At 47.3% G+C, this 12,204-nt stretch overlaps 1 protein-coding gene across 9 annotated transcripts in view; it reads left to right on the plus strand.

Annotated features, from left to right (window-relative positions):
- The window catches only part of mio (GATOR complex protein mio), a 768,187-nt gene that overhangs the window by 195,908 nt on the left and 560,075 nt on the right, over positions 1-12,204 (plus strand). For 7 of the 9 annotated variants that reach the window (XM_075896295.1, XM_075895366.1, XM_075865082.1 and 4 more), the window contains one exon: positions 328-415. The exons of the other annotated variants lie outside the window; for them this stretch is intronic. In XM_075896295.1, coding sequence (XP_075752410.1) covers positions 328-415 — 88 coding nt within the window. The remainder of the gene's footprint in view (positions 1-327; positions 416-12,204) is intronic. 9 annotated transcript variants of the gene reach the window in all.

Raw genomic sequence — 12,204 nt, forward strand, 5'->3', positions numbered from 1 at the left:
CATATATACGAGGTTCAACTGTATCTAATAAAACTATAATTGTGTTACTCTAAAGTAGTCATTCCAATGCTGGCATATGTAGTTAACAATCCCAATGTGATTCTTGTGCTGTTTGAAAAATGTGATGTGCTGTTGGTTCAGTGGAGCAGATGGCAAATAAATGCATCCCACTGGTTTCTGTTCATTTACATCTTGTTAGTGTGTGTGTGTGCCTGCACCCAAGTGGTATAACGATTGATTGTTCACATCGCAGAGGTCTGTACTGGGCCAAAAGATGTCTTTCTGCCAAAATGGTGTTTCTCTCTGATTATGGTGTACCCATTGCAGCTGGCCACTTGTCTGGACAAGCACAAGGGAGACCATTGCATCCACATCTGGGATGTCCAGAATTCAGGTGGCCGACCGGTGGAGCTGGGTGAGCTGGGCTTTAGTGGCTGGCTACTTTTACAGTGAAGATCACAACAAGAGCCGTTTTCGGCACCGTGGTTGTCTGCTGTCGCCATTGTCCATTACTGCTATTGTGCGAAACAAGAAAAAAAGAATGACAAAAAGTATTTAGGTCGGAATGGGGTTCAAACTTGGGCCTTCTCCGTGGCAGCCCATTGTTCTACTATAAAACCATGTCGGGAAAAAATTATGCTAACATATGTAATGTAGCATGGCAGAAGAGTAAAATGACAACCAGGTGCCACGCAATGCGAATTACCTAACGAGTGGAAAGCTGCCAAACCATTACAAAAGCTCAGCCAGCACATGAAAAAAGGGCACATGATGCCTTGCTTCCTTGCCCAGGACTGAAGAATAATGGTGAAGTGGGTGCTTCCCAACTTCAAAAAATCATGATTTATTGTTTATCTAACAAGCCACCCCTAGGGAGTCTACAAAGAGTTCCAGAAATGCGGCTATGACTGTGCTCTGCGCGGGCTTGTCTTCTTGCCAACTGGCTGTAGTGCGGGCCAATCACACCGAGCTTAATATTTAAATAACTTATACGGCTGTGTACTTCGTTATCTGCAATTGTGGGGTCCCCAGGCTTTTGGTCGGTACAAACCAACAACAGCACACATGTCTATTTAACTATTTTAAGAACGATGATATCATCAGCCCAATTATTATAACATCAACTGTGATCCACACGCTAAACAACCTTACACATAATTGCACACCACTCAACAACATAGCAAACACAAGGCGGTGTCGCCTACGCCTGACTCACCACAGTGGCCCTCGACAGACGGCCCGCGGTGCCGTGCACCAGGGACACCCTGGGAGAGACGACTTTTCGTGCAAAACGCCACCAGAGAAAGAGACTCGCTCAATTATTTTGTGCCACCATTAAGGCTTGCCGCCAGGGGTCACCACGGGCGCTCATACCGATCTAACTTTGATGATAATAGTGGTGATCAACGCCCGCCAACACAACTCCACCTACCGCTCAATAGGCGGTGACCCCAAAATATGGCTTCTGTGCGAGACACAAGCACCACGCCGTGCAAACAACTTTACAGGGGGTGTCAGCACCCTCACATTTTTTCAACCTTAATTCAAACCATATGACGAAAAGAAAACATGAAAGAAATCAGCTACACAAGCTCTGACAAAAAGTGACAACACATGCCCCTACATAATTTTCGTGCACCACGACACAGTCGACACTGCGGCACTGTCCGGCTTGACGACTTCATCTTAGTACCGGTCCTGCAACAACAACGTTGCCATTGGTGCAACGAAGCGTCACTCGCACCGACACTTCTTTCGGTTGCAACCAGCACTCACGAGGGCGCCGGACTGCAGGCTGTTGCGCAGGTCCCAGGCATGTCCATCTCCCGATGTCACGACCGCATTCCTTGCCAGGGGCGAAGACGATGTGCACAAGACAGCCAACCGCGGGTTACATCATTACCACCACTGCGTACATTCCAAAAAACTCGACAGAACAATGCAGTAGGGCAGAGGGAAGGGAGCTTCGGGCTCCTCGTCCACGTGAAACAATGGCCAGTACTGCTAGCTAATACATCGGTGGCGGCCAAAACTCCTAGCTAAAAAAAAAAAAAAAAAGGTTACTTTTCTCAACTCGTGCATCGCAAGATTAAAAAAAAAAAATGAAGGAAGAGGGTATGCATCCTTCGTAACCTCATTCAGCCTGCGGTAATCTACACAAAGGCGATACGTATCATCTTTTTTTGGAACTAGAACTACCCGAAACTTCATGGCCTGTTTGACCTCTCAGTTACGCCTGTGTCAATGAGTTCGTCCAAGGCTGCATCAAGTGCTTTTCGCTTAGCCAAGCTTAACGATCGGGGATTGCATTTCCAAGGTCGCGCATCACCCGTGTCAATTCTATGCTTGACCAGCGTAGTGCGGCCGGGGCAGTCAGTAAACATTGCTTTGTGCTCGTAGAACAGTGACGACAGCTGTGCTCATTTCCCTTCTGGCAGGCTCTGTGCCTCTATCAAAAGCGGGTGCTCTGACCTTTCCTGCAGCGTGGCACATTGTTCCAGCGGGGTGGTTACTCGCATTCTCGGCGCGCTTTCCTCCTTGCGTCCTCTCGCCTCTCCCTGCGATTGGCATGCTTTTGTCAATGCGGGGGGGCCTTCGAGAAAAGCTTTAGCGTGTCTCCCTTACGCTCTCGGTAACTGCCGTTTGCGATGTCAATGACAATACCCGACTTCGCGAGGAAGTCTCGGCTCAGGATTTGAGAAATTGACAGCCCAAAAAGATGGACGAAACGTTGTTGGCCCACGCATCTTTCCCAGTGGATCACTAGCCTAGTCGCACCGCTCGATTGTGTTGTGCCCGTAGCAAGACGGAAGATGGTGTTGCTTTGTCTTAAGCGGATATTGTTCTCACGGAAATGGTGCAACACGCCGTCGCCGAATAAAGAAGCACTTGCCCCAGTATCGAAATGTACTACGAACTTCTTTCTAGCTATCGTTAACTCGATTAGCGGAGCGGCAGAGTCTACGACCTCACTTGCGTGACAGAGTGATGGTGCAAGTGATCCGAACGCATAAATGGAATTACTGATTGCTGCGCAATGTTTGATGTGGTTCACCGGCGGTGCCGTCAGTTTCCTGAACTGCGCGTTTCCTTCTGACTCGGTATGCGGTTGCATTTGCGGGTGATGTGCCCTGGCGCGCCGCACCGATAGCAAGGACCACGGAAACCACGCCGGCTCGATCGTAAGTCGCCTCGATCAGGTAGTCCTTGCGCTGGGTTGCGCCGCTTGTTAGGCCTCGAATTGACCGCGCGTGCCTGCCGTGGAATGTCATGCACGAGGGCGGCAGGGGCCGTATGAAGCGCGTACGCCTAGGGGTCCAAAGCGTGGTCTGACAGCTCCCAACCGCGTGGTATGTGCCCATGAGTGAATGATGCTGAAGCGTTACCCCTAAACGTTTTGATCCACCTAGTTGTGCCACATGCGACAGGTGGCTGCGCAGAGCCTTAGGCCGAGTTTGTCGCTTGACAACAACCGGCATCCACCCAGCACCCAGGCTAGACGTAGAAGATGCAGCCGCAAGCAGACATCCACTCTGTAAGGTGGCCCTATCGCTCGTCGCACACAGCAGCTTGCTGAGCGATCGGCGCCCACTGTCCCGGACGGTGTCACGACACCTCGTTGTTGAGCCGCAATACAAGACCGCAATGACACCTAGCTCCTTGAGCCCATTGAGATAGAAGAAGCTATCTACGGAAAATCGGACCACCCACGAGGCTTCCGTATTCACTCGCTTCGGGCCTGACCTAGAATTCACGTGCTCTAAGCTTTGCTCACCCCAGGATGCAGACCGCATGGCTCTCATACCAACTGAACAACTTTGTTAAAAACCAACCACAACAACAACAAAAGCACTTGCGAGCAGAAAAAAAAAACAACTTAACGTGCCCGCAAGTGCAAACACGTCATAAAAACCGATCTTCTTGCTCTCAACAAAGCACACCGCCGACGCTAAAGCAATGAGAAGTTCCTCCTAGGCCCACTCTACCTAAATCCCCTTAGGCCTATCCTGGCTCAAACAAAAGGTTGTACCAAACCGCGAAAACTGTCATCCGATGCTCCAAGATCTCCACGTTGGACAGCCAGTGTGGGGTTCGAACTGTGGCGAGCACCCCAGGCTCTTGGATTGAACGAACAGATCAGACGCGGTCGGTACAAACCAAGCAACACACACATTTATTTAACTACTTTTAGCAATGACAAGATGTTCATCTTGATTGGTTCGTATACAAGGAATATCAGCTGTGAACCGTCTTCTATCTTGCTGCAGTTCTTTGTTCTTTAGCCTGGCTGTCATTCACAATAAAATGCTTTCTTTTCCTTTCGTATGTTTTAACTTCGCAAGCAGAGATGAGTTGGTGTCCAAAAACAAAATTCTGATAGCTTCAAAATGCTTATCCTTGCGAGAAAATCCTGCGGCAGCACAGGCAAAGCTACGCAGGCCAAGCACATGTGGTACCACATGATGTAGTTCGTTTGTGGGAGATATAAGTTTGGCTTTTGCAAGCCCATCCAACATATAACTTTTCGAAGTAACATCCGAGGTTCATGATGTTATTTTTTTAATAGAGTTATAAAATAAGCTATACTGTATATCATTTAAGCAAAAGCTGCAACAAGCTTTCATGTATTTATGGATGCAGCAGTGAAGGAAAAAAATATGTGGAAACATTGTTGTGCTCTTCTGTAAATTATAACACTAATCTCCCAGTGGTTCAAGGCCACATGCAAAGCGAGCAACATGCAGTAATGCTTGGGGTTTTTTTTGGGGGGGGGGGGGAGGCTTTTTATTGCGAAGAAACACTCAAAGCAGCTTCATTGAATACTTTTTTTTAAAAAGGGGGGCTATGGCCAAGCAGGAACTGCTTAATAGTAGCAAACCCTATGCAAAGGCAAGGAACCATTTCCCAAGGGTCGGCATCGTGGTTTTCCTTTTCTTGGAGAACTTTCCGGTGATGCTCACATTATTTTGTTAGTCAGAATTATTATAACATCAATTGTGCTCATCACTCCAAACAACCTTACAAAATATACCCATACACTCAACAACATAACACACACAAGATGGCGAATGCTCAACTCTCCACGAGGGCCCCCGGCAGACGGCCCGCGGTGCTGTGCACCTGGGACACACAGCGAGAGACAGCCGTTCGCGCCAAACGCCACGAAAGAAAGAGACTTGCTCAATTCTTTCGTTCCACTAGGGGTGACCGCTAGCGCTCATACGGATCGAACCATGATGATGATAGTGGTGATCAGCGCCCGCGAACATGCCACCTACCGCTCAATAGGTGGTGACCTTGAAATACGGCTTCTGTGCGAGACGCAAGCGCCACGCGGCGCAAACAACTTTACAGGGGGTGTCAGCACCCTCACAACATGTCGATACTGAGTGCCCGCACATTGCTCTTTCCCACAGTGTTGAGCATAAAGGGAAGAGTATGTAGAACAGCAGAGACCACCAACTTTGAGAGGGCCCTTAAAAAGCCCCTAAAGAACCTCGTCAACAATGAGCATGCTATTTTCTCTTAGCACTTTCATGTCTTTTCGACATCATTAACGAAGCCGGAAGTCTGTTCATCTCGATTGGTTCGTATACAAGGAATATCAGCTGTGAACCGTCTTCTATCTTGCTGCAGTTCTTTGTTCTCTAGCCTGGCTGTCATTCACAATAAAATGCTTTCTTTTCCTTTCGTATGTTTTAACTTCGCAAGCAGAGATGAGTTGGTGTCCAAAAACAAAATTCTGATAGCTTCAAAATGCTTATCCTCGCGAGAAAATCCTGCGGCAGCACAGGCAAAGCTACGCAGGCCAAGCACATGTGGTACCACATGATGTAGTTCGTTTGTGGGAGATATAAGTTTGGCTTTTGCAAGCCCATCCAACATATAACTTTTCGAAGTAACATCCGAGGTTCATGATGTTATTTTTTTAATAGAGTTATAAAATAAGCTATACTGTATATCATTTAAGCAAAAGCTGCAACAAGCTTTCATGTATTTATGGATGCAGCAGTGAAGGAAAAAAATATGTAGAAACATTGTTGTGCTCTTCTGTAAATTATAACACTAATCTCCCAGTGGTTCAAGGCCACATGCAAAGCGAGCAACATGCAGTAATGCTTGGGGTTTTTTTTTGGGGGGGGGGGGGGGGGAGGCTTTTTATTGCGAAGAAACACTCAAAGCAGCTTCATTGAATACTTTTTTTTTAAAAAGGGGGGCTACGGCCAAGCAGGAACTGCTTAATAGTAGCAAACCCTATGCAAAGGCAAGGAACCATTTCCCAAGGGTCGGCATCGTGGTTTTCCTTTTCTTGGAGAACTTTCCGGTGATGCTCACATTATTTTGTTAGGGGATGTGAAGGCATCAGCGGGTAAGGGAAATCTTGTGCGGTCAAGAGCAGGCATTTCACAGTCATAAATCCAAGCAAGTAAAACACACTCGTTACTTTGTCAGCAACGCATTTTTTACACACTCAACCTCATAATATACATGCGTGCGTCTGTTGCCCAAGCAAAGCTTTGCATTGGCAAATTTATGCTCAGAAGTCACTGTCATTCCAAAGTACCAGGAACCGCTCCCGCTGGGTACGATGTTACAGTATGCGATTTTCAGCGTGATTGTATCAGCAATAGTAAGCAACTGAAAATCTCACCACGTATGCAATGCACTGTATGAAAAGGGTTATTTCTTTTAGTTGCAGTTTCTAATCGCAACATTGCTTTTAAGAAGGCTGGATAGCCTTCTTGTTGAACCTCTTGTTGAAGGCTGGATAGCCACCAGTGTCACATTCAAGGAGGCTCTCTCAATGAGAGACCCACTTGTGCTTACGGTATCACTTGCACATGATTTCTTTTCCAGGGATTACATATATGGGGAACAAAATATTTGACAACACACCACTGTCTTCGTTTCTTTCTTCTTGATGAATACAGATCACATAATGAATACATGCTCATTCTTGCTTACAAGCTTCGATGTGAACTTGTCGCAACCGAGCAATAATATCGTTGCTTACTGAGGCAGACGCCACTAACCCGAAAACTATAAACAGCCCCGCCGCGGTGGTGTAGTGGCTAAGGTACTCGGCTGCTGACCCGCAGGGCGCGGGTTCGAATCCCGGCTGCGGCGGCTGCATTTCCGATGGAGGCGGAAATGTTGTAGGCCCGTGTGCTCAGATTTGGGTGCACGTTAAAGAACCCCAGGTGGTCTCAATTTCCGGAGCCCTCCACTACGGCATCTCTCATAATCATATAGTGGTTTTGGGACGTTAAACCCCACATATCAATCAATCGAAAACTATAAACAGCATAAATTGGAATTCCTGGAAAAGGTAAGTTATTTTACTAATATTGAGAACAATCTCTAACACAATGTCTATATCTTTTTACGTAGTACAGTATACTACAGTATGCTACGTATTACAGTATAAACCGCTTATAATGCAAGTCACGAGAGTCTCTAATATCCGCACTATAAGCAGTACTGGAATCACCTCCTCGGTCGCTGGGTACCCGATTGGGTACCATTGTTTTAAAGGCTACGAATCATCACAGTTCGATATCCCCGTGTCCAACTTTGTCTTGGCGCAATAAGGATGAGTTGCCTTCACGAAGCCCTGAGAAGTGGCGCCGTGTGTCTAGTCCTATTCACCCCCGCAGGGGCGCCTGCGCAAGTAGGCGTTTGGTGTGTAGCGACACCACGGACCCGAGCTAACGGGGGAGTTTCTACTCCCTTCCACGCCTAGCCGTGCGTGGCTTTGCCGTGTCCGGGGAAAAGGGGATCCTGGGGGTTAAGCCAATGCTGGGTGATTGGACCTTTAAGGCCCCCCGGCAGAGGTAACACACCCCTTTGGCCCCGGCTTCACGTAGACGGCACCCCCGGATTGACCCGCCCGGGGGGAATCGGCAGTTGCTTTTTCCTGTCTCCACCTCACATCTTCGTCTTTCCTCTCACTTTAAATCTTTCCTGTCCTCTACTCACTTCCATTGACTTCCGTGTTTCCTGGCGGCAAGGGTTAACCCTGTGTGGCTATCCTACCTTGGATACACCATATTCGGTTATAGTGGTGGCGTACAGCTGGCGTCTGCGGGGCCTGTACTTACAGACCCTCCAGCGTCCCCTGGTAGGACTCCATGGTGGGTGGCTGGCGCCGCTGCCGAAAGTAAGCATTTACATATGGCTTGTTCCTTCCCCCCACTCCCTGATCGCCCTCAGAAAAGAGGGCGCACCGATGAAGTTTTCCAGTTTTTTGGTAACCAGAAAGTATCTTTTCCCCGATTTCATGTTATTCACGCTGACACACCCGGCAAATCAGTGCGAACACTTTCACCTTTTCTTGTATCAAAGTCTTTGACGGGAATCTTCGGCCCAGGATATAAAGCTTCGAGAATGGCAAGTGGTGACCTCCTGTTGGAGCTCCGCGACCAGAAACAATATGAAAAATTGCCTAACCTTGTGAAATTTGGAGATACCAAATTAATAGTAACCCCACACAGAACCATGAACACCACCCGTGGCGTTGTCTCAGATGATGACCTGTTAGGGCTGACGGAGGCTGAACTCCTGGAGGGTTTCAGCGAACAGAATGTCATAAACGTAAAACGAATCAGCATGAGGCGTGATGGCAAAGAAGTCCACACTAAACACCTGATACTTACCTTCAGTTCAAGTGTACTGCCCGACTCCGTTGAGGCTGGGTATATCAAGCTTCGAGTTAGGCCATATATACCAAACCCCCTCCGATGTTTCAAATGCCAACGGTTCGGCCACAGTTCACAGAAACGCCGAGGCCGCCTAACTTGCGCGAAATGCAGTGCTGAAGAGCACACATCAGATGCCTGTGAAAACTCTCTTCATTGTGCGAACTGTAATGGGGAACATGCCGCATACTCGCGGTCATGCCCGTGCTGGAAAAAGGAAAAGGAAACTGTCACAATTAAGGTAAAACAAAATATTTCATTCAAGGAGGCACGAAGGCAGGTGTCCTGCCTACCAGAAACTAGCTTTGCCGAAGTGGCGCGACAGGGGGCAGCGCCACGACGGCCCCTGGCGCCTGTCTGGCACACGCGTAGTGAGCCAGCGGTGACGCCATTTGCCCCCTCGGCGGTTGCAGCCAGTGCTGCTCCGCCATCCCAGAAAGACCCACCAATCTCTGGGCTGGGGGCCCCGAAGGTCTCGTCTTCTGAGGCGAGGCCCTCAAAACAAATGCAGCGCTCGCAAGAGCGCCTGTCCAGCGCCTCGCAAGAGGCAATGGACACAACTCCGAGCGTGAGGGCGCAGCAAGCGCCTAAGGATCGGCGCGATTCCGTCGACCGATCCAAAAAAGAAAAATCTCGTGTCACGGCCCCTGGAAAGGGTCCGTGAGCTAATTCTCTATCCTTGAGCACACAGCACAAAACACATTTAAAATGGACACGCAGATTTTACAGTGGAATGTGAGAGGACTTCTCCATAACCTCGATGATATTATAGAACTCCTTAATAAACACACTCCAAGGTGCTGTGTGTTCAGGAAACACACCTCAAGTCCACACAAACAAACTTCTTAAAGCAATATGCCATCTACCGCAAAGACCGTGACGACGCTGCCGCCTCGTCGGCCGGTGTCGCTATAATAGTTGATAAAGGTGTTGCCTGTAAGCAATTAAACCTCCGAACTTCTCTTGAAGCAGTTGCTGCCCGAGCAGTGCTGTTCGGGAAGCTACTAACAATTACTTCTATTTACATTCCTCCGTGCTATCAACTTTCGAAGACAGAATTTCGAAGCTTCATTGATGAACTTCCTCCGCCATATATAGTCGTTGGTGATCTAAATGCACATAATCCTCTATGGGGCGACTCCCGTTTGGATGCACGAGGACGCCTAATAGAACACTTTCTGTTTTCGTCAGGTGCATGTTTACTTAACAAAAAAGAATCAACATATTATAGTACTACGCATAAGACATACTCTTCTATAAACCTGAGTATTGTCTCGAGTACACTAATTCCTTATCTGGAGTGGTCTGTTCTCAAGAACCCCTTTGGGAGTGACCACTTCCCGATAATGTTGAAGCTAACTAAAGAAGACACATGCTCGCCTGACTTTCCTTACTGGAACACCAAGTCAGCCAACTGGGAACTGTTCCGAGAAAACACATTTTTAGATGGAGGGGACATTGCTGATTTTAATATAGACGATACTGCGGCATACCTAACAGATTTTATTATTGACGCTGCAGCGAAATGTATTAAGCAAACTAAAGAAATGTCTAATAAGCGTCGCATTCCATGGTGGAATGACGATTGTCGGAAAGCGCGAAATAGTCAAAATAAAGCTTGGAGATTACTCCGAAATTACCCAACGGCTGAAAACCTCGACAATTTTAAACAGGTGAAGTCACAAGCTAGAAGAACGCGTCGTCTTGCAAAGAGAGAAAGTTGGAATAGGTACATCTCCAGTATAAATTCTTACACCAACGAAACGAAGGTTTGGAATAGGGTAAATAGGTTATTGGGTCGGGAGTCACACCCCCTACCCTTGGTAAGTAGCCGAGGTGAGAGCCTAGAGGAGCAGGCGGACTGCCTAGGCGAACACTTTGAATACGTCTCAAGTGCATCAAACTATACAGAAACTTTCTTAAAATTCAAAGAACGCGAAGAGCGACAGCCCCTTAAATGTAAACGTCCATCCAGTGAGTCTTACAACTGCCCATTTACATTAGCTGAACTTAAGGCATCTCTTGCGTGCTGCAACAACTCAGCGCCAGGTGTTGATCGTATAACATACGAAATGGTCAAGTATCTTCACCCCGAAGCACTAAAAACGCTCCTAACTCTCTTCAATAACATGTGGGCAGCTGGGTATATTCCATTGTCATGGAAAGAAGCTATAGTCATCCCAGTACTTAAACAAGGCAAAGATCCGTCTTTGGCCGCCAGCTACAGGCCAATAGCGCTAACAAGCTGTCTATGCAAACTATATGAGAAAATGATAAACCGGCGCTTAATCCACTTTTTAGAAAGTAACAATATACTAGACCCCCTTCAGTGTGGTTTCAGAGAGGGGAGGTCGACAACAGACCACCTTGTTCGCATAGAGACTTACATCAGAGATGCATTTATTCATAGGCAGTTTGTACTTTCGGTATTCCTAGACTTAGAGAAGGCGTATGGCACCACATGGCGATTTGGGATTCTCCGCGATCTTGTCACCATGGGCATCTGTGGGAACATGCTAAACACAATTAAAAGTTACCTGTCTAACCGAACCTTTCGCGTAAAAGTGGGAAATGCTCTCTCCAGAACTTTTACCCAAGAGACTGGTGTTCCACAAGGGGGCGTGCTTAGTTGCACACTCTTTATTGTAAAAATGAACTCCCTGCAGTCAGTCATTCCAAGTGCGATGTTTTATTCCGTGTATGTTGATGATGTGCAGATGAGTTTCAAATCATGCAATATGTCTGTCTGCGAACGACAAGTGCAGCTTGGAATGAATAAATTCTCTAAATGGGCAGATGAAAACGGTTTTAAAATAAACACGAAGAAAAGTACTTGCATACTTTTCTCGAACAAACGAGGGGTAATGCCACAACCAAATGTTGCGATCAAGGGATACCAACTCTCTGTAAGCAGCGAGCATAAATTCCTGGGAACCACTTTAGATTCTAAGCTTACGTTTATTCCCCATATTAAATATGTCAAAATGAAATGTTTGAAAGCGATGAACGTCCTAAAACTCCTGTCACGTACAACATGGGGTAGTGATCGAAAGTGCCTCTTGAAGTTATACAAAAGCCTTGTCGGGTCGCGCCTTGATTATGCCTCTATAATTTATCATTCCGCAACGCCAAGTGCATGAAAAATCCTAGACCCCGTTCACCATCTGGGTATCCGACTTGCAACCGGTGCTTTCAGGACAAGCCCGATCCAGAGCCTCTATGTAGAGTCGAATCAGTGGTCACTTCACCTGCAGCGATCCTATAGCAGTTTCACATATTTTATAAAGGTACGTGCAAACATCAAGCATCCATCTTATTCAACTATAAACGATATGACCGCTGCCACCCTCTTCCATAATCGACCCACAGTGAGAAAGCCGTTCTCCTTGCGTGTGAGAAACTTATGTGAGGAAATGGGTGTTCCGCTGCTGGAACTCTGTCCTACGCCCACAGCGATACTTTTACCGCCGTGGCAGTGGCAGCTTATACACTGTGACACCTCATT

The sequence above is a fragment of the Rhipicephalus microplus genome, chromosome 1, assembly GCF_043290135.1.
Source record: "Rhipicephalus microplus isolate Deutch F79 chromosome 1, USDA_Rmic, whole genome shotgun sequence".
In the NCBI taxonomy this organism is placed as follows: Eukaryota; Metazoa; Arthropoda; class Arachnida; order Ixodida; family Ixodidae; genus Rhipicephalus; species Rhipicephalus microplus.